The 22,810-nt window shown below is 39.4% G+C and overlaps 1 protein-coding gene across 6 annotated transcripts in view; it reads right to left on the bottom strand.

The window, feature by feature from the left end:
* PRKG1 (protein kinase cGMP-dependent 1) overlaps positions 1-22,810 on the bottom strand; it is a 1,199,739-nt gene that overhangs the window by 250,520 nt on the left and 926,409 nt on the right. For all 6 annotated transcript variants that reach the window (XM_070752281.1, XM_070752276.1, XM_070752278.1 and 3 more), the window contains one exon: positions 7,700-7,777. In XM_070752281.1, the coding sequence (XP_070608382.1) occupies positions 7,700-7,777 (78 nt within the window). The remainder of the gene's footprint in view (positions 1-7,699; positions 7,778-22,810) is intronic.

Genomic DNA, 22,810 nt, shown 5'->3' with positions numbered 1-22,810 from the left:
TTTATTTATTTATTGGATTTCTATGCTGCCCCTCTTTGAGGACTCGGAGTTGACAGTTAGAATCACTTATGATTATAAAAATACTGTGTACTGTTGAATTTTAGATAAAAGTGTTAATGTATTTTATAGCTGTAATAATATCAAGAAAAGTTGGAAGTTAACCTTTTTCTATTTCTTTGCTTTTTTCTTTATTCCTTTTGTACTTTCACTTTTCTTGTTTTCTTCATAATTGCTTTTTCTTCTTTTTTATATTTTATCTTTTGCAGAAATTTAATAAAGTACATTTTACAAAGATAAGCCATTATTTAATCTGTCAGCAACTCAATGCCAAAATAAAATATTTACAACGACATACTGTAAATGCCATCTACAATACAATAGTTGTTCTCTGTATAGATTTGTCCTCTTTGCTGACGATGTAAAACTCTTCAACACCACCGATAACACAATTACTCTCCAAAAAGACCTGAACTCTGTTTCTGAGTGGTCTAACACATGGCAACTGCAATTTTCAAGTAGCAAATGCTCTGTCCTACACATTGGGAAGAAGAATCTGAACTCCAAATACGAACTGAATAATCAAGTTATCACAGATAATCCCCACTCGGTTAAAGACCTTGGTATACTAATAACAAAAGATTTAAGTGCCAAAGCCCACTGCAACAACATAGCCAAGAAGGCTTCAAGAGTTGTAAACCTAATCCTACGTAGCTTCTGCTCTGGCAATCTCACACTACTTACCAGAGCTTACAAAACTTTCGCCAGACCCATCCTCGAATACAGTTCATCTGTTTGGAACCCATATCGCATCTCAGACATTAACACCCTTGAAAATGTCCAAAGATACTTCACCAGAAGAGTCCTTCACTCCTCCACTCGAAACAGAATACGGTACGAGACTAGACTTTCAATCCTGGGCCTAGAAAGCCTAGAACTAAGACGCCTTAAACATGATCTAAGTATTGCCCACAAGATCATATGCTGCAACATCCTGCCTGTCAGCAACTACTTCAGCTTCAACCACAACAACACAAGAGCACACAACAGATTTAAACTTAATATTAACCGCTCCAAACTTGACTGTAAAAAATATGACTTCAGTAACTGAGTTGCTGAAGCGTGGAACTCATTACCGGACTCCATAGTGTCATCCCCAAACCCCCAACACTTTACCCTTAGATTATCTACGGTTGACCTATCCGGATTCCTAAGAAGTCAGTAAGGGCGAGTACAAGTGCACTAGAGTGCCTTCCGTCCCCTGTCCAATTGCTCTCCTATATCTCCTATTCCTTTCTTCTATTCCTATATCTCTTCTTCTATTCTTTCATTGATATGTTCTATTACTATATCTTCTTTTCTATTCTTTCATAGATATATTTTACTATGAGTATCTCCTCTATAACCTTCATCGTATTTTACTATGTGTGTGTGTGTGTGTGTGTGTGTGTGTGTGTGTGTGTGTGTGTGTATATATATATATATATATATATATATATATATATATATATCCACTAAAACTCTCATTGTGTATTGGACAAAATAAATAAATAAATAAAATAAAATAAATTTTATATAGGGATACAAAATGGCAGGGACAAGATATTTGCATTAACTGCTGGATATTTGTGTAATAAAATATTTGTCGGCTCTAGTAATGGGTGAAATCTCTTCAGCTTTTGTCATATTGACTCAGAAATATTTAGCTATCACGCAGCTTCTCAAAAAAATTGAAATCTTGAAAGTCACTTGATTTATTTTTTCTCTCCTATTTATCTACTCAAATTGCAACACTTTCCATGTGCTGGGCATCAGACCCAAAAATGAACTGCTATATTTGGGTCAATTGACCACTAGGTGGCAGCAAAAAGATTAAGGAAACCCGAGAAGCTTGTTAGTTTCTTTTCCAACTAACAAACATTACAAAAAGCCTACAGTTTCACTGCATCACATTTATGGAAAGGCTAAACTGATTAAAATAGGGATTTAAATTGGGATAATGAGGGGAAGACAGATTAGAAGCACATTATCAATCAACACTTGTTATTGTGTTTGTTGAGAAGTTTTGACATAGCCTGAAACTTTTTGACTTTACTTTATCAAGCTCTATTTTTATTTATTTTTGTCAAGTACTTATTGGTAATAAATATAGATATAACACTGTTTATATGGGGACTGATAAGGGGAACATTAGGAGAATAATTGTATCCATTATTTTTTTGTACAAAATTGTTCTTTTGTTGGAAAATATCACAGCAGTAGAAGAGCATGTGAAGACACCTCTAACCATTTGTGTATATCTGTTGGGATCTGAAATGGTCTGTTGGTAGAGATGTGGGGGCACAGTCAGTTATGGGCTACCAAAATTTTTACTACCACACTGTGGGTGTGGCTTATGCATTTTGTTTCAACATCTTTGAGTGCAAATTGGGTGCTCTGGGGTGGAGTTCCAAATTTTGCTACCGGGACTGCATTCCTGACCATGCCCGTAGGAGCCCATCACTGGGCACAGTAGGCATCTGTATTTGCTGCAATTTAATTCCCATATTAATATCCTTGTTCTGCTGTTAGTTATTTGTGAGAATCTGTTGGATAATTGTATACAGTGATAACTCGTCTTACTAACGCCTCGTCATACAAACTTTTAGAGATACAAACCTGGGGTTTAAGATTTTTTTGCCTCTTCTTACAAACTATTTTCACCTTATAAACCCACCACCGCTGCTGGGATGCCCCGCCTCTGGACTTCCGTTGCCAGCGAAGCACCCGTTTTTGCGCTGCTGGGATTCTCCTGAGGCTCCCCTCCATGAGAAACCCCACCTCCAGACTTCCGTGTTTTTGTGATGCTGCAGGGGAATCCCAGCAAGAGAATCCCAGCAGCGCAAAAACTAGTGCTTCGCTGGCAACAGAAGTCCGGAGGTGGGGTTTGCCAGCGAGGGGAGCCTCAGTGAAATTGCATCATCACAAAAACACAGAGGTCCAGAAGTGGGGTTTTGAGGACTTCGGTGTTTTTGCGATGCTGCAATTTCACTGATGCTCCCTTCGCTGGGAAACCCCCACCTCCGGACTTCCGTTGCCAGCAAAGCACTCGTTTTTGCGATGCAGGGATTCCCCTGCAGCATCGCAAAAACACAGAAGTCCAGAGGTGGGGTTTCCCATAGAGGGGAGCCTCAGGGGAATCCCAGCAGCGCAAAAACAGGCGCTTCGGCTGGCAAAAGGGGTGAATTTTGGGCTTGCACGCATTAATCGCTTTTCCATTGATTCCTATGGGAAACATTGTTTCGTCTTACAAACTTTTCACCTTAAAAACCTTGTCCTGGAACCAATTAAGTTTGTAAGACAATGTATCACTGTATATGGAAATATGGAATGCAGTGCCATTATTTAGTATAGGTTTGAACTGGGGGCTGGGAAAAATTCTGGCTGTTAGTTTGTCTTTTGATCTTGGTTGGATAATTTGGCCTGCTGAATGACTGGTTTAATTGAGGATCTCTATCAAGAGAGTAAAACAAATCTATTTGTAGCCCACTGCCTGGTTTTATTTTATAGATAGGTCAAAGCTAAGGATGATAGTGGAATGGAAGCTCCTGAAATCTTGATGGAATTTGATTATTTGTTCCCCAAGGTATCACGTGATTAAATTGTCATTAATGAATTTCAGATAAAGAGGATTTTCCAGGGAGAAGAGTTGACAAAATGTTGTCTGAGATCAGCCAGGAAGATGTTGGCTGGGCAACTGATAGAGTAGAATAAAATAGAATTCTTCATTGGCCAAAGTGTAATTGGACACACAAGGAATTTGTCATTGGTGCATATGCTCTAAGTGCACATAAAAGAAAAAATACATTTGTCAAGAATCATGATGTACAACACTTAATGATTGTCATAGGGTACAAATAAGCAATCAGGAAACAATAAACATTAACATAAGTCGTAAAGATACAAGCAACAAGTTACAGCCATACAGTCATAAGTGGGAGGAGATGGGTGATAGGAACGATGGGAAAACTAATAATAATAGTAATGCAACCTTAGTGAATAGTTTGACAGTGGTGAGGAAATTATTCACTTAGCAGAGTGATTGTGTTCAGGAAAAAACTGTTCTTGTGTCTAGTTGTCTTGGTGTGCCGTGCTGTATAGTGACATTTTTAGGATAGTAGTTGAAACAATTTATGTCCAGGATGCGAGGGGTCCATAAATATTTTCACGGCTCTCTTTTTAACTTGTGCAGTATACAGGTCCTCAATGGAAGGCAGGTTGGCAGTAATTGTTTTTTCTGCAGTTCTGATTATCCTCTAAAGTCTGTGTCGGTCTTGTTGGATTGCAGAACCAAAGTAGACAGTTATATAGGTGCAGATGACAGATTCAATCATTCATCTGTAGAACCGTATCAGCAGCTGCTTAGACAGTTTGAGCTTCCTAAGTTGGCGCAGAAAGAACATTCTTTGTTGTGCTTTTTTGATGAGGTTTTTGATGGTAGGTGACATTTTTAAGTCTTGAGATATGATAGAACTTTGAAATTTGAAGATCTCTACTGTTTATACTGTGTTGTCTACAGTGAAGGGCTACCAAAACTTTTACTACCACACTGTGGGCGCGGTTTATGTAGGATGCCCTACATTTTTTTTCAACATCTTTCAGTGCAAATTAGGTGCTCTGGGGTGGAGTTCCATTTTCACTATCCCACTGCATTCTCCCCCATCCAGGCAGTAGCCCACCCCTGGTTGTCTAATATTGTAAGAGGTGGTAAAATGGGAGGGTTTCTCCTAAAGTCTACCACCATTTCTGTGGTTTTGAGTGTGTTCAGTTCTAGATTGTTCCGGTAGCACCACAAGGTTATATTGTTCAACCTCCTGTCTGTAAGTGGTTTCATCGTTGTCTCAAATGAGACCATTCACTGTTGTATCATCTGCAAATTTCAGTAGTTTAACAGATGGACCGTCTGAGATGCAGTCATTGGTATATAGAGAAAAGAGAAGTGGTGAGAGTACACCACTTGCTGGCTGTGCAAATTGTACAGGTATCTGATGTGATTTTGCCTAGCTTCACCTGCTGCTTCCTGTTTGTTAGGAAGCTGATTTGCAAGATATACAGTACTATTGACATCTACTAGACATCTAGTAGAGATACAAGAGGCCAATCCAAAACCCATTTGGCTATGGAGATTCTCAATAATCCAGATCATGGTTGTCCCAAAGGTGCTTTTTCAAAAGATAACTGGATTTTGTTTCTTCCTTGAAAACATTTTGCTTTTCATTCAAGAAACTTCTTCAGTTCTGACTGAATGGTGGTGGTGGTGGTGTGTGTGTGTGTGTGTGTAGGACAGAGGAAATTGAAGGATTTCTATTTCTTGCAATTATCTGGTTTGTTAGCACTCTCTCTGAGAGTCATTGAGACCATTGGGGGATTATCTGTAACCTCAGGGTTACCAGATCACAGTTAAAATGGGTGTGGAATCTGCTTATATGTGTTGAAAGGACTCCATTACAGATAGGAGATTAATGGTGTCTTATACTTCCCCCTCTGTTGATGGCCCCTTTAACACCCACTTTCAAACCAGTGGTCCTCTAACTGTATTCATAGAGGACTACTCTATATAAATGTATACTGTAAATGCATGCATGTATGTATGTATGAATGTTAACATATTTTTAATTTTATTTCAGTACAAAAATGTAAAAGAAAATATGGATGAAAAAGAAAAGGGAGAAGTGTGGGGCAAAGGGAAAAAAGAAAAAAAAGGTGTTGACTTCCTTTGGTGCAGTAAAATAAGATAATATCAAACCTCAACTTTGTTTTACTTTTCCATAATAATGTTAACTACATCATCATCATCACCATTTTAGCTATTGTCTATCCACTGCAGGATGAAGCCTCTCCCACATGTTATATATGACGTTATATATTGTTCACCCTAGCACAAAGCCAAAAGCACCAGCCTGAAGATGACAAAACGTTGCCAGGAACCTCTGAAACTTACGCGGGAAGAAACCCAAATATGACAAGACCTTCATACCTGTACCTGTGAAAATTTACATACAGTGGTACCTCTACTTAAGAACTTAATTCTTTCCGTGACCAGGTTCTTAAATAGAAATGTTTTTAAGTAGAAGCAATTTTTCCCATAGAAATCATTGTAAAAGCAAATAATGCATGCAAAACCATTAGGAAAGAAATAAAAGCTCGGAATTTGGGTGGGAGGAAGAGGGGGAAGAAGAGGAGGAGGACAGTCGCTGCTGAAGGAAGAAGGTGAGGCAAGAGGAATAAAAAAATCCAAAATTTAAGGATTAAAAAGAAAGAGGGACTCAGAGGCGATGAGGAGGAGCACGCACCTCAAAATACACCCGGCGCGAGGCTGCCTCCCATACACTTGCTGCTGCTGCTGTTACCTGTTGCCTCTTCCTTCCCATGCCGAAGGGCTCCCCTCTCCTCTTGCTCACTTACTTTGTAGCCGGCACCTTTTCTTCACTGTGGTGACTCCTCGGCTGCCCAGAGCGAAGGGAATATTTATTTTCTCTGGGCGCTGGCAGAGGTTTATTCCCTCTCCAAGCACCCAGAGAAAGGAAAATGCTTCATTCGTTCTGGACTGTCAAAGCCTCCTTAAGCGCCACACAAAGGCTCCTTTGGCAGCCCAGAAAAGCCTAAAATGGCCAGGATTAAAGGGGGAATGGCAGGAAACTGGCTGGGCCTTCGTGTCACTCTCAAATTTTCTGGGAAATTTTTCCGGGATCAGGTTCTTAAGTAGAAAATGGTTCTTAAGTACAGGCAAAAAAAATATTGAACACACGGTTCTTATTTAGAAAAGTTCTTAAGTAGAGGCGTTCTTAAGTAGAGGTAACACACACACACACACACACACACACACACACAAAGCTCTCAATTTATTCTTATAAACAGAATAGCAGAACAGGACTGATGTGGACAAGCTCAGCTCCATCTCATGTGGTAAACTTTAAATGCTGGGCTGCAAAACACCTGTATCCTTTAAAAGTTGCCATTCTCCCCCCTAAAAGGCTTTTGTAAGCCTTCTTAATTGCGGCTGTCACCAATGTTGTTCCTATTATGCTTCCTATCACACATCCTGGTGAATGGAAATTAAGGCAAGAGGCAAGAGCAGACAGCTAGGAGGGAAGAGTGCTTTGTAGATTCTGATTATTTTCATTTATTGTCATTTTCTCTTAATTTCCTTTAACACTTAATTAAGGGGCTGAGGTCCAAGGATGAATTCAGAGAATTCCAACAGCACCTTTAATTTACAGTGGTTTTACAGATTTAGCAATTGCATTAACAAAAAACAACACCTCACTGAATTAAAAAATGAATTTGCAACATATCCTGAGTTGTCAATGTATTCAAATTGATATATGAGGACCAGTTCAATACATATTTTTTTCCTTGGCATATTTTTGATATCATGGATGTTTATATTTGTATACAGGTTATGAAGTATTTACTGAATAATGGATTGGAAAAACTAAAACATGCAAATAAGCTTTGACAGGTACATACCTGTAATCATTCCTGTCAAGTGGTGAATAGGCTTAAGTAAACAAATAACTTGGGAAGCTCCATGTTTACCCAAACACGAAGTCACAACATTTAATCAAATATGAAAGCGTATATATCCTCCTAGTGTTTGCACTAAGAGCTGCTGTCTCATCCCCATAAGTCATTCCCTTTAAACAGTGTCAGAAAAGCTTACCTTTCCTTTGCTGATTATGAAGAAAGTATCTCCTCGAGCACCTTGCCTGATAATGTACTCTCCATTTTCATAGTGTGTCTGAGGGAAAAGACAAAAAAACCCAAAAGGAATCAAATCAGAACGTGTCGCCTCAAATAAAACCTTTCTTGTTTTTTATGAAGAAAATCTAAGTAGACATGCCACAAACCCTGATAAATCTGTGTAAAGGTTAAATCTATCTGCAAGTAGACTTGTCCCAGACGTGGGATGCTGCCGGGATGGCTAATTGCGCACAGTTCCGCGGCTCTGGAATGTGAGTGCGGGATAGAGTGCAATTATGCATCCTGCACCTTTGCAGGATGCAAAATCTCAAACAGGGATGCACATGCAGGCACATTCCCTGCATCTGGGGAAGCCAAAAAACTTGCCAAAACATGTGTGCACTCGCCTCCCCATGCGAGATTTTGCGTCCAGCACAGGTACAGGAAGTAAAATTGTGCTCGATTCTGCACTCGCGTTTGAGAGCCATGAGATTTTGCATTAGTCGTTGCGGTAGCAACTCACCTCTGACTCCTCCCAAAGATGCTTTTTTAGGAGGCAACCTGACTTTGTTTATTTTTTTTCTTTGAAGACACTTCACATCTCATCCAAGAAGCTTCCTCAGCTCTGACTTGAAGGAAGGATTTCTACTCCTTGCAGACTGCTGGCCATTTGCATGCTTTTAGAGAGTCATTGAGGCCACTTGAAAATTTATCTGTGTCCTCACAGTCACCTGAAAAGTGCAAATGGGTGTGGAGCAGTATCGAGTATTAAAGATAGAGGTAGTGATAGAGATAATTATAGTGATAGTGATAGAAAGTGCTAGAGATAGAAATAGTGCTAGAGATAGCGATAGTGCTAGAGACAGAGATACTGATAGAAAGTGATAAAGATAGAGATAGTGATAGAGAATGATAGAGATAGAGGCAGTGATAGTGCTCTGGGGTGGAGCTCCATTTTCGCTACCCCACTGCGTTCCCCCCATCTGGGCAGCAACCCACCCCTGGATATGATGCTCTCATGAAAGTACTTTCACTTTTGGTTGGAAATGGGAATAACATGAAGACATTTTATTGCGCCTAGTGGGCTTGTAAAAAGGTCAGAGATTTCTGCATTGAAATATATATAATGATTGAAAAAATATTAAAGATCACTTTTTACCTAAAACCAGAACTTTTTTTACGGACTTAATACACATGCAATCAATAACTACATTTATTAGTAACTGAAAGTCCTGACATTTTGCTGAAAATAGAGAAAAATGAACCACGATCAAAAAGATCAGAAGCTATTTCTTTGCATTTTATTTCATTTTCCCCCCATTTCTTGTCTTTCACATTCTTATTCTCTCTTATTTTCTTTTCTGTCAGAGTTTTGCATCATGGCTAGTATAATGAGATAAATAAACCCAGGAACATAACACAGCACACAGAGCCCTTAGATAATTAACTGTGGTTTATTATATAAATAAATACACTGCTTGAAAAAAATAAAGGGAACACTTAAACAACACAATATAACTCCAATTAAATCAAACTTCTGTGAAATTGAACTGTCCACTTAGGAAGCAACACTGATTGACAATAAATTACACATGCTGTTGTGCACATTCAACTTTGTACAGAACAAAGTATTAAATGAGAATATTTCATTCATTCAGATCTGGGATGTGTTATTTGAGAGTTCCCTTTATTTTTTTGAGTAGTATATATACATACATATATGTGGTAGATATCTTATCATATAGCTACAGACACAGATAGAGCAATGAGATACATGATGAGAGAGAGAAAGATACATCCTCTAATAAAGACTCTCTAAAGATACACCCTCTAATAAAGAAACTTCTTAAAATGGTAACAATCTTGTGTGGACCTCATCAGAGTCTTAAACCGGTGATGACAAATGCTAATCACTCCTATTGCATCAGCTTACATTGCATCAGTTTTACACCTACACCCATTTTTTAATAGTTAGGGGTCTAATAGCATTTTTAACTTTTCAATAAAAATGATCTATTAAAAAGTAATCCTAAATTTGACATTTCGAATGGGAGGATTATTTATTTATTTGAATCTTGCTTTTATTATTTTTACAAATAACTACAGGCAGTAACTTCAAACACATCCAACATATCTTTCTTGTATTTTTTCCATAACAACAACCCTATGAAGTGAGTTGGGTTCAGAGAGAGAGTAACTGATCCAAAGTTATTCAGCCAGCTTTCATGGCTTAGGCAGGACTAAAACTCACAATCTCCTGGTTTCTAGCCAGGAACCTTAACCATTAGACCAGGGGCCGGATCCAGGTGCAGAGTGCTTAGATCTGGCCTGCGGAGCAGCCCTGGAAACAACAAAGGATCGGCCCACAGTGCCTTTGCCAGTGAAAATTGAGCTTGGAGGGCCATGGGCGGACCTCCTGAGCTCTGTTTTTACTGGCAGAGGGTTATAGGAGGCTGTTGCAGCTGCAAACAAAGCTCAGGAGCCAGTTTTTGCTGGCAGAATGCTTGTACCACCACAGGTGCCCTGACATGAATGATGTTGAGCTGGCCATGCCTACCCTAGCCACCAGCCCCTCGAGATCAAACACATCCTGATGCGGCCCTCAATGAAATAGAGTTTGACACCCCTGCCTTAGGCCAAACTAGCTTCACATATGCGCCTGCCAGGTCCAATACACAGTCATACAGAGAGAAGCTATAGAAGTAAAATAACTTGCCTTCTCTAAAGTTTCTGAGGGACTAGCCTATTTTGATCAGCTAACTAACTCAGTGTTACTGGATGATGTTACCAATTGAATGAGATCCAAACCTGAAATGAAAAATTGTACTAAATTCTCATTAATTGTTTCTCATTAAACAAGAAATTAGATATTAAGGAATGTCACAGTTCTGGCCTCTTTTCTCCTCAATAAGAACTTTGAAGGAGATATGAAAATAATACTTACCAGATTTGCAAATGGCATGAAATTAAGCAGGGTTAAAAAATAATATAGAAAACAAAATTAAAATTCAAAAGGATCTTGAGCAGTGAGCTAAAAATAACAAAGAAATTTAGTAGACAGAAATATAAAATTGTTTGCTTGGGAAATGCATAGTCCCTGCTAGTGAAGTTGGACTTCGGGGTTCAGGTGGGCTTGTTACTCATGTACCTGCCTCCCAGCTGCGTGTCAACAGCGCTGCCTGTGCTGCTCTAGGGGGTAGCCGGGCTGGTGGTAGGATTCCCCAGACTTATTGTCTTGGGGGACTTTAACCTGCTGTCGCTTGGCAAAATCTCTGGGTTAGCGCAGGAGTTCATGGCCACCATGACAGCCATGGACCTGACTCAAGTAGTACAGGGTCCGACTCACGAGGGGGGGGGCACGCACCCGACATGGTATTCCTCTCTGGGCAATTGAGTAATGGTCTGAGACTAAGCGGCTTAGAAGTGTTGCCTTTGTCATGGTCAGACCATTTTCTATTGCGGCTTGACTTCCTGGCTCCAATCTTTCCCCGTAGGGAGGTGGAACCGATTAGGCAGTTCCGCCCCAGATGCCTAATGGACCCAGAGGGCTTTCAGAGGGTGCTTGGCATTATTCCAGATGCACTCATCCACAGTTCAGCGAAGTCTCTTGCTGAGGCCTGGAACAAGGCTGCAGCGGAGGCTCTTGATCGGATTGCGCCGTTGTGACCGCTCTGCGGCACTAAACCCCGTAGAGCTCCATGGTTCAATGAGGAGCTCCAGGAGTTGAAATGCCAGAAGAGAAGGTCTAGAGAAGCAATGGAGGAAGAGTAAGTCCAAATCTGATCGAACACTTGTAAGAGCTTATATTAAGACTTACAAAGTGGCGCTCAAGGCAGCAAGATGTGCGTATCATGCCGCCTTGATTGTATCAGCGGAATCCCACCTGACTGCTCTGTTTAGGGTGACCCACTCCCTTCTTAACCAGGGGGGAGTTGGAAAGCCCTTACAGAGTAGTGCCGAGGATTTTAACACGTTTTTTGCTGATAAAATCACTCAGATCCAGGCAGACCTCCACTCCAATTGGATAACAGAGTCGACTGACAACGAGTCAGTCGAGGTGACTGGGGCCCGTACTTGTCTATCTGTCTGTGGTGAGGAGGACGTTTGCCCAGGTTCGCCTGGTGCACCAGTTGCGGCCCTATCTGGACTGGGAGTCACTGCTCACAGTCACTCATGCCCTCATCACCTTGAGGCTCAACTACTGTAGTGCTCTCTACATGGGGTTACCTTTGAAAAGTGTTTGGAAACTTCAGATCGTGCAGAATGCAGCTGCGAGAGCAGTCATGGGCTTCCCTAGGTATGCCCATGTTACACCAACACTCTGCAGTCTGCATTGGTTGCCAATCAGTTTCCGATCACAATTCAAAGTGTTGGTTATGACCTATAAAACCCTTCATGGCATCGAACCAGAATATCTCCGGGACCACCTTCTGCCGCATGAATCCAAGCAATCGGTTAGGTCCCACAGAGTTGGCCTTCTCCAGTCCCGTCGGGAAGAGCCTTCTCTGTGGTGGCCCCGACCCTCTGGAACCATCTCCCCTTGGAGATTAGAACTGCCCCCACCCTCCTTGCCTTTCGCAAACTCCTTAAAACCCATCTCTGCCGTCAGGCATGGGGGAATTGAAACATCTCCCCCTGGCCTATACAGTTTATGCATGGTATGTTTGTGTGCATGTTTGCTTTTAATAATGGGTTTTTTAGTGTTTTTAAATTATTAGATTTGTTGTACATTGTTTTATTGTTACTGTGAGCCGCCCCAAGTCTATGGAGAGGGGCAGCATACAAATCTAACAAACAAACAAACAAACAAATAAATTCTTCATTGGTCAGATGCTTATTTTAAATACAGTTCTAGGCACCACATTTAGAGAAAGGTTACTGAAATGGTTGCAAGGAAGGGAACTGATAACTCAATCTTATTAACAGAAAGTTATAGAAAAGAATTGTTAGTCTTCCTCAAGTCACTGAATTGATGTTACATAGAAGTATAATAGGATGGGTCTCCCGTGTGACCCTTTCTGAGTAGTATCAAATTCCTTCTTAATCTTATGTTCTCAAGTTCCTTCAATTATTCTTAATAACAATTTGTCTACAGTTTTTGTTTTTTAATCATTTGGGTTGCCCTTCTCAGAAACTATTCTAATTCATCTGATACCGATTAATTGAGCATACTATTCAAAAAAGGCTAATCCAATAGAATATAATGGAAATATTTCTTCTAATTTGAGTATTATATTTCAGTTGATAAAGCTTAAAATTGCATTTGCTGCATATACAACCGCATCACACTGACTCACATTCAATTGGTACATTTTCAGGATTGTTTTCACAAGTGCTGCTGCCAAATTAGGTGTCCCATGTTCTATGTTGGTTACAGAGTTTCCTTGAAAATATGATCCTGTCTTACATTTTTTTGAACCTTGAAATAAGTGCTTAGTCTTATTGCCATGCAATCAAAAGCCCGATTAAGCTTATTATCAGGGGATGTCTTATTTTGGGGGAAATGGTACTTAAAATTTCCGTCGATTTCTAACAATGTTATTTTGGATTTTATTGATAGTGCTTTTGCTGTTCTTAATATAATACAAATTATTCTCTGAACTGTTTGTTACTTTCAGTGATATAATTGCTGTTGTTCAGAAAATGTCACAATCAGTTCAGCAGGGGTGATTTTTACATGAGGGTCCATTGTTCGCCTGTTTCCATTTTCCCCTCCTATTTAGTTCTCTTTCAACTGAAGAAAATCTCCAGGTGGATTTGACTACATATCTTCGCATCACTAGATCTATGAATGTAAATGTCATATAACATCACATTCCTTTCTGGTTAACCAGAAGATGTAACTAGTGTTTCTGAACAGTCTTGTGTCAATACAGCTTCATTGCTGATCGTCATATTCACCTGTGCAATAGGATGGCCCTGTCCTTCACATTTGTCAAATAAAGTATTTGTTGAAATAACTGACTGAAATAAAACCTCCTTCAAGTCCCTGGATATCAACACTACCTCCTGGGAAACCCTTGAACAAGATTGATCAACATGGTGCATGTTGATCCACCAAGGCTGCCATACATCTGAGGCCAGAAGAACAACCATAGCACAAGAGAAGCGAACACTTCGCAAAGTCCGAGCTGCAAATGCTGCAACAATGGTGACACACGTCTCCCCGACATGTGGCAGAACATTCCATGCCCATATAAGCCTTACCAGACATCTGCAAACACATTGTGGACAGCCTACAACCTTTTAGATATCAAGCTATCAAGATATCGTCAAACATGATGGGCGAATATCATCATCATCATCATCATCATCATCATCATCATCATCATCATTATTATTATTATTATTATTATTATTATTATTATTATTATGTCAATACAACACAGCAAATGAGATCACTATGCTGGATTTCGTATTTCATCGCCAATCGGGTGCTTCCCAAGCACCTAGGACTGCGTGATGTAGCGGCAAATTATGTTTGCTGATCCCAGTAAAGCAGCCTTTTGCAATTGACAGATGGAGATTTTGTCAATTCCGATGGTTTTCAAATGTCCGCTGAGATCCTTTGACACTGCGCCCAGCGTGCCAAGTACCACTGGGACCACTTTCACTGGCTTATGCCAGAGTCGTTGCAGCTCGATTTTTAGATCTTCGTATTTCACTAATTTCTCTAGCTGCTTCTCCTCAATTCTGCTGCCTCCTGGGATTGCAATGTCGATGATCCATGCTTTCTTTTTCTCCACAATCAGGATGTGTGGTGTGTTATGCTTCAGAATTCGGTCAGTCTGAAGTCTGAAGTCCCACAGTAGTTTTGTTTGCTCATTTTCGACCATTTTTTCGGGCTTATGATCCCACCAGTTCTTTGCCACTGGTAGATGGTAGTTTTGGCACAAGTTCCAGTGGATCATCTGTGCCACAGCATCGTGTCTATGCTTGTAGTCAGTCTGTGTGATCTTTTTGCAGCAGCTGAGTACATGATCGATTGTTTCATCTGTTTCTTTACAGAGTCTACACTTTGGATCGTCTGTTGATTTTTCAATTTTGGCTTTGACAGCATTTGTTCTAATGGCTTTATTACACCAAATAACTGCAATGGATTGTGCATATTTTGGGTTCAGAGCTATTCTGATTTGCATACTTTATTTTTCATCTGGAAACAACATAAATTTATAACCCTCAATTACAGTTTACCTAAAGATACATCATAATGTTTTTAAAAATCCACTTATATGAGAATAAGGAATGTCTAGCATTTTGTTTAGTATTATTTTTTAAGCAATAGTTTTAGAACGCTACCTCTCTTTGATTTGGGTTAATATTGAGTTCTGTCTATTTGGGTTAATATTTCTAATCAAATATAAGATTGACCCACTGTAAATAACCCATTGGAAGTTAAGGGATTGTGGCAGGGAAAGGGTTAGTAATTCTGTCAAACCCAAACATGGAAAAAGTTACAATCTCTTCTCTTGTCCACTTAGTCCTCAACATTCTAAGTTTATAGAGGTTCTATTCATGTTCTAATTTCCAAGGTAGAGAGAAACACTCCATGTATATTAACTCTGCAGGAACATTCTGAATTCCCGTCTTGTTTAATTTTAGGTTTTTAAAAAAAAATTAGGCATGCTATCCACAAGCATTTGATGTCTTAATATAACTAACACAGTTTCTTTGTATGAGTTTCATTAATTTGAACATAGAAATTAATGCTATAGTTAGCTAGTTATTGTACTAATACACACAAATTACATAAAAGCTGTTTTATTTCAGGATGCTTTTGGTTCCAGATGAAAGCCCATTTTGTAAACCTATCTTGGAATTTATACCGAGTTTTATCTTTGTTTAACTTTTATAGTTAAACCTTTATTAGTACTACTTCTTTCTGTTTGATAATTTATGCCACCAAGAGTCCTGTGGGGTGGGTTATCAGGACTGTAAAATAAAAGTGTATACGTACGTACATACATACATACATACACCCACCCACCCACCCACCCACAATATATATATATATATATATATATATATATATATATATATATACATACATACATACATACATACATACATACATATATATATATATATATATATATATATATATATATATATATGTAGATTGTTCTGAGTTCGGGTTTTGCCCTGTGTAATATTTTGCATGTTTATGCGATGTTTCGGTGAAATCACATTCACCATCATCAGGCTGAAGTTTCCAAGCTTCGTGCTGTTGTAAAATGGAATGTTTGCAACTGTCATTTCTTCCTAGTATATAGTGTGGGGGTGGAGATTTGGTTTGAATGTAGCAAATAGATTGGGTGATTATGTTTCAGTGATCTGATTGGTTGGTGTAATCATAATTATTAGAAGGATTGACATGGTGATTTTTATGAACTGTTTTTTGTTTAAGGCTGGTTTCCAAATTTCAAAATTCCAAATTCATAATTATTAGAAGGATTGACATGGTGATTTTTATGAAGTGTTTTTTTTGTTTAAGGCGCCTACCAGAAATTTGTTGTTTTTTTTGTTTAACCCGCCTACCAGAAATTTGGAAACCAGCCTTAAACAAAAAAAACACTTCATAAAAATCACCATGTCAATCCTTCTAATAATTATGAATTTGGAATTTTGAAATTTGGAAACCAGCCTTAAACAAAAAACACTTCATAAAAATCACCATGTCAATCCTTCTAATAATTATGATTACACCAACCAATCAGATCACTGAAACATAATCACCCAATCTATTTGCTACATTCAAACCAAATCTCCACCCCCACACTATATACTAGGAAGAAATGACAGTTGCAAACATTCCATTTTACAACAGCACGAAGCTTGGAAACTTCAGCCTGATGATGGTGAATGTGATTTCACCGAAACGTCGCATAAACATGCAAAATATTACACAGGGCAAAACCCGAACTCAGAACAATCTACATACATATACCCATGAAAATTTACGAAACAATTTTTTAAAAGTACAAAATAAAGAAGAGTAGAGTGGATTTAAGCATTGGAAAGGGAAACAGTCTGGGTGATGATAAACAGAATGGCTTACACTATTTTTAAATACAGGTAAATTAATTTATGGATAATGTTAATATGTTGAGGCAGCCATTCTGTTTATCATCACCCAGACTGTTTACCTTTCCAATGCTTAAATCAACTCTGCTCTTCTTTATTTTGTACTTTTAAAAAATTGTTCTTGGTTTTTCTGCATCTGTTTTGAAAGTAATGGCCACTCTCTTTTCAGACCCAATGCACCTAATCATTTCTCTCTGCCCTTCCCTGAACTCCATTCAGTCATGCAATATCCTTCTGAGATGAGGTCAGCTGGATGGCACGCTGTATTTCAGGTGACAATGAACTATTGGCTTCTTTAATAGCATTATGAGGATTTCAACATTCTGCTCTATCCTATTTCATTTCAGTCAAGCTTCACACTACCCTCAACAAGCACCACAATACACTAAGCTCACATTTCTTTTTTATTCCACAAATGTGGGATGATGCTATTGTAATTGACACTGAGTTCCATGTGCATTAAAGATGTTGAATGGCTCAGATTAGGAAGAGCAAGCAGCTAGAAATTTCCCTTTTCTAAAGAATTAATGTATCAGTATGATGTTAAGAAGGAGAAAAAAAAATAATTGTGAAGAACCATGTTGCCAAATGTTTTTTAACTGAAACTCACAACGTTTCTTACCCTATTCAATATGGGAATCTGTGTTTAAATGTTTAAGAAGCTAGATACGACAACACACCTTAAAAGAATTCAAACCTAACTTGGGAAGGGAAAAGCATAATAAAAAGAGAAAGTTGCCACACGAGGCACACTACAAAGTTAATGTTTTGTTGTGTTTTAATGCAGTTTTATAACCTGCAGTCTCCTGATCTTTTAAAATGACTCTATTTTCTTTTTTACATATAGCATACGATTTCCACTACATCTTTTATATAATGTGACCTAATATCGTTTGTCAAGAATAATAAAGTCCATTATGGAAAATTGTCACTAACATTAAAGCCTCAAAAATCACAAAAGTCATAAACATTAGACACTGTTGTCAGCATTAATGATCGCTCATTAAGTTAAGTAGAAAAGTTTATTGCACACAGGAATGAACAAATTGGGGAAAATAATTTGTATTGGCACAGATGTAGTCAGCAATTTCTATATCCTATTTTTCTCCCTTTTCATTAAGGGACATACAGAACCACCATTTTTCTTTAATGAAAGTGCCCATCAGATTTTTAATGGCAGTTTGGATATGTACAGTAAACTCAAAATGGGGCATTTTTATTATCTATCCAACAAAATCCAAATAATACATTGCAGATTATTTCGCCAATGTTTTGTTTTCTTAATAAGGCAATGCTATTCTTAATAAACACAACCCAGAAGCAAAGTTAAATATATGCTTAAGCTTTCCTTGGATGATCATTTTCTAAAAAAAAAAAGATAGATTATTCACTGCTTTACTGTTAACTTTACTGTTGCATCAGTGGTTTTCTATATTAGGGATGTTTGGAGGATTAATGTTCAGTGGGACACACATTTGTCATTCATTTATGAGGAAGCATATACAAGCCATTAAAAATGTTTCCTTAATAATATTTAAATAAGTTGTTAAAAAGTTAAAACTCTTTTGCCTTGGTAGCAGTTCAAATTAACACAGAATCTGAGAATTATCCTTGTTCAGAAAGAATTTGATAAATGAAAAAAAAGTTTTAATGAACTCTTAAATGCAAACCCATAAGCAATTTGTAATATGAATGATAATTTGCTTTTCCACCACTGTACTTTGAGGTTTTGTTTGACCATGCTGTTGGGATATCAAGAGCAATAGAAATAAAAGTAATAAATATAACCCTCTTTAAGAATAAGAATAAGAATAATTTATTAGATTTGTATGCCGCCCCTCTCCGGAGACTCAGAGCGGCTCACAACAACAATAAACAGTGTACAAATCCAATATTAAAAACAATTTAAAAACCCTTATAATTTAAATAATCATACCACCCAATCAAACCATACATAAACTGTAATAGCTGGCGACATAGGTGGGTTTTCAACAGCTTGCGAAAGGTGAGGAGGGTGGGGGCAGTTCTAATCTCCGGGGGGAGTTGATTCCAGAGGGCTGGCGCCACCACAGAGAAGGCTCTTTCCCTGGGTCCCGCCAGACAGCATTGCTTAGTCAACGGGACCTGGAGAAGGCCAACTCTGTGGGATCTGATCGGCCGCTGGGATTTGTGCAACAGAAGATGGTCCCAAAGGTATTCTGGCCCGATGCCATGTAGGGCTATATAGATCATGACCAACACTTTAAATTGTGACCAGAAACTGATCGGCAGCCAGTGCAGGCCACGGAGTGGCCACGAGACATGAGCATATCTAGGAAAGCCCATGATTGCTCTGGCGCCGCATACTGCACAATCTGAAGTTTCCGAACACTCTTCAAAGGTAGCCCCATGTACAGAGCGTTGCAGTAGTCGAACATTGATGTGATGAGGGCATGAGTGACTGTGAACATAGACTCCCTCTCGAAATAGAGCCACAATTGGTGCACCAGGTGAACCTGGGCAAATGCCCTCCTCACCACAGCTGAAAGATGGTGCTCTAATGTTAGCTGTGGATCGAGGAGGATGCCCAAGTTGCGGACCCTCTCTGAGGGGGTCAATAATCCCCCCCCAGGGTAATGGATGGACAGATGGAAGTGCCCTTGGGAGGCAAAACCCACAGCCACTCCGTCTTGTCCGGGTTGAGTTTTAGCCTGTTGACAACCATCCAGACCCTAAGAGCCTCCAGAAACCGGCACATCACCTCCACTGCTTTTCTGACTTGAAATGGGATGGAGATGTACAACTAGGTATCATCAGCATACTGATGATATCTCACCCCTCACCCCATGCTCTTGGATGATCTCACCCAGCGGTTTCATGTAGATATTGAATAGCAGGGGGGAGAGGACCAGCCCTGAGGCACCCCACAAGGGAGAGACCTAGAAGTCGACCTCTGAACCCCTCTAAACCGACTGCAACTGACTGGAGAGGTAGGAGGAGAACAGTGTAGAACAGTGCCTCCCACTTCCAGCCCCTCCAGCTGGCACAGAAGGATACCATGGTCAATGGTATTGAAAGCCACTGAGAGGTTAAGAAGCACCAGGACAGAGGATAAATTCCTGTCCCAGGTCTGCCAGAGATCATCCATCAGCGCGACCAAAGCAGTTTCCATGCTTTAGCCAGGCTTGAATCCTGACTGCTGAGGGCCTAGATAATCAGCTTCTACCAAGGACTGCTGAAGCTGGAGCAACACCACCTTGTCGACAACCTTCCCCATAAAGGGAAGGTTGGAGACTGGACGATAGTTGTTAAGTACGGCTGGGTCCAGGGAAGGCTTCTTGAGGAGGGGGTGCACAAGTGCCTCCTTTTAGGGAGCCAGGAAGGACCCCCCTCCTCCTCAGAGAAGCATTGACAATCTCCTGGACCCAGCTCCATGTCACCTCTCTGCTGGCCGAAACCAAACAAGAGGGACACAGATCCAGTAAACAGGTGGCAGAACTCATAGCTCCAATGGCCTCCTTCAGTACTAATCATAAATTTATCAAGGTATGAAAATGTAATTTGTTTGAATCAGGGTTTCTTGGATGACACTCAACAACCTATTTTACACCTAATACTAGTAAGTGTGGATTTAGTGATCACCTCAAACACAGTGCTTCTTAAATAGTGGGGTGGGGCCCCCTGGGGGGGAAGAGCAATGCCAGGGGGACGCATGACATCAGGGAACATGCTTTTTTCTTGCTGCAGGGAGTAAGGGTTTTTTGTACTGAACACAGCACAGTGTAGGAGACATGAAGTGCAGATAACAAACCTTAAAGAGACACCATGGAAAAATATTTAACAGGGATGAAAAGAAAGGAGGAGAGAGATGGAGATAATAAGACAAATGTAGGTCTCCTGAAAGCTAAGACGAGGAAATATGATGAAGTGTATGTATGGAAGGATTCTACCCTGAGTCCTTCGGGATAGGGCGGCATAGAAGTCAAATTAAACAAACAAACAAACAAACAAACAAATAAATAAATAAATAAATAAATAAATAAATAAATATGTAGTGCTTGGCTTCACTGTGACTACTGTGGGAGGTGAGGAAAGACCACAGTATGTTTACTGTGTCTACTAACGTTGGCAGTGGATAGCATGAAGCCAAATAAATTAAAGCATCACTTAAACACATTACACCTCAATCACACTGATAAATCACTTGAGTTTTTCAGCAAAAATGTGCCAAATATTGCAAACAATAGTCCCAGCCGAGTGGGCGGGGAGGGGGGGGCGCCAAATGTTTACTTCTTCCTGGGGGAGGGAATAATTGAGAAGCACTGCACTAAAGTAAGACTAAATTTGCAGCTGGTCATATGAAGCCAGTTCAAATTCTGATGTACTATAAGTGAATCTTGGAAGGAGAGGTTAAAAAGGAACACCATAGTACAATTTTAACAGCTTCAGAAGTATTACATTTTAAGGAGACTACAGAAGGGAAATCCCCTGAAGTCTTTCCAAATAGGATCTCAATGGATTCCAAAACAGGTTCTATATCCATCTTAAGATGTGTAGCTTCGTGCTCTTTCCAAAAACTATTAACAGATGCCTGCCTGATATGGCAGTTTCTATATCACTAGTGGTATCCATAGTGATACTGAAATATGTTACCAATATGCCAAGAGTATCCAACTAATAAATAAAAGATAAAGGTTTCCCTTGTCCAGTCATGACTGACTCTAGAGAGTAGTGCTCATTTCCATTTCTTAGCTGACGAAGCCAGCATTGTCCGAAGGCGCTTCCATAGTCATGTGGTCAGCATGACTATACACCAAGGTGCATAGAATGGTGTTATGACAATCATTAAGTATTGTACCTCATGATTCTTGACAAATGTATCTTTTCTGTTATGTACACTGAAATGACAAATTCCTTGTGTGTCCAATCACACTTGGCCAATAAATAATTCTGTTCTGTTCTATTCCCACTGAAGTGGTACCTATTTATCTACTTGCATTTGCATGCTTTCAAACTGCTAGATAGGCAGCAGTAGGGGCAAGTAACAGAAGCTCACTCAACATGTGGCCTTCAGGTCTTGAACCCAGGCTGTCAGCCTTCCAGTTGTTCCGTTTTAAATCAATATTTGTCTGCATCTGTTTTACTATATTAAACACTATTTCTGCTACACGTATTTTTCCAGAACTGGTGTCGTGGGGCAAAAACACAGGACCTTGACTCTAATACACAACACACTCTAAATTATAAGAAGCCTTTTTCTTTTCTGTTCAATGCCCAATCTTTTAAATCAGAGAAAATGAGTAATATACATTGCCTTGAGGGTAAGGAAAATCCACACCTTGTTATTGCATTATTTTTTCCGTTATTTGAATTTGAAGTTTACTCAAGTTTTCATCTTTCTGTTTTGATTTTCACAGAACATTTGGCAATAATTTGAAATGCAGTACAGCAGGGTGCTTTTGCACAAGTACTAGATGCTGATGAGTCTATCTCGGTAAATAGCTGTCTGCATTGTAAAATTTTTGTATTTATACACAATCTGTGCACATGTTAAAACCCTGAAGCATAGTGAAGATCTACTTTTCCCCACCAACTGGGAAGCAATTCACTGGGGGGCGATGCAGCCACGGAAAATGGTAGAACACTTTTTATAAAGTTGGAGGATTTTTCCATGGCTTCAGGCCATCAGACTCTGCTCTAACTGTAAGTGATGATGAAGTACGGGAAGAAAAATCTAGTAAAACTTTACTTGCATCCATCTTTTAGACAGCTCTCCTTTCATCATAATGTGCAATTAAATGAAGGGAACCTAGGTAATGTCTCCCCATCTTCTTATTGCTCTGTTGGTATCATGACTCTAAAGCTTCAGAAAAATATATATATTATAAACATATTTTGAAGTTTTAATGTTTTAAATACTTTTATCTCTCTTTGCTTCATCTGACTGCAGTTTCTGCATATCTAAAGTGAGTAAAACTCACTGAGGCACCTCTCTAAAATTACTTTAAAGCAGCTGTGAAGAAGATAT

Source organism: Erythrolamprus reginae, chromosome 5, assembly GCF_031021105.1.
Source record: "Erythrolamprus reginae isolate rEryReg1 chromosome 5, rEryReg1.hap1, whole genome shotgun sequence".
NCBI lineage: Eukaryota > Metazoa > Chordata > Lepidosauria > Squamata > Dipsadidae > Erythrolamprus > Erythrolamprus reginae.
The sequence above is the reverse complement of the archived record's forward strand: the minus strand, read 5'-3'. Positions and strand labels throughout refer to the sequence as shown.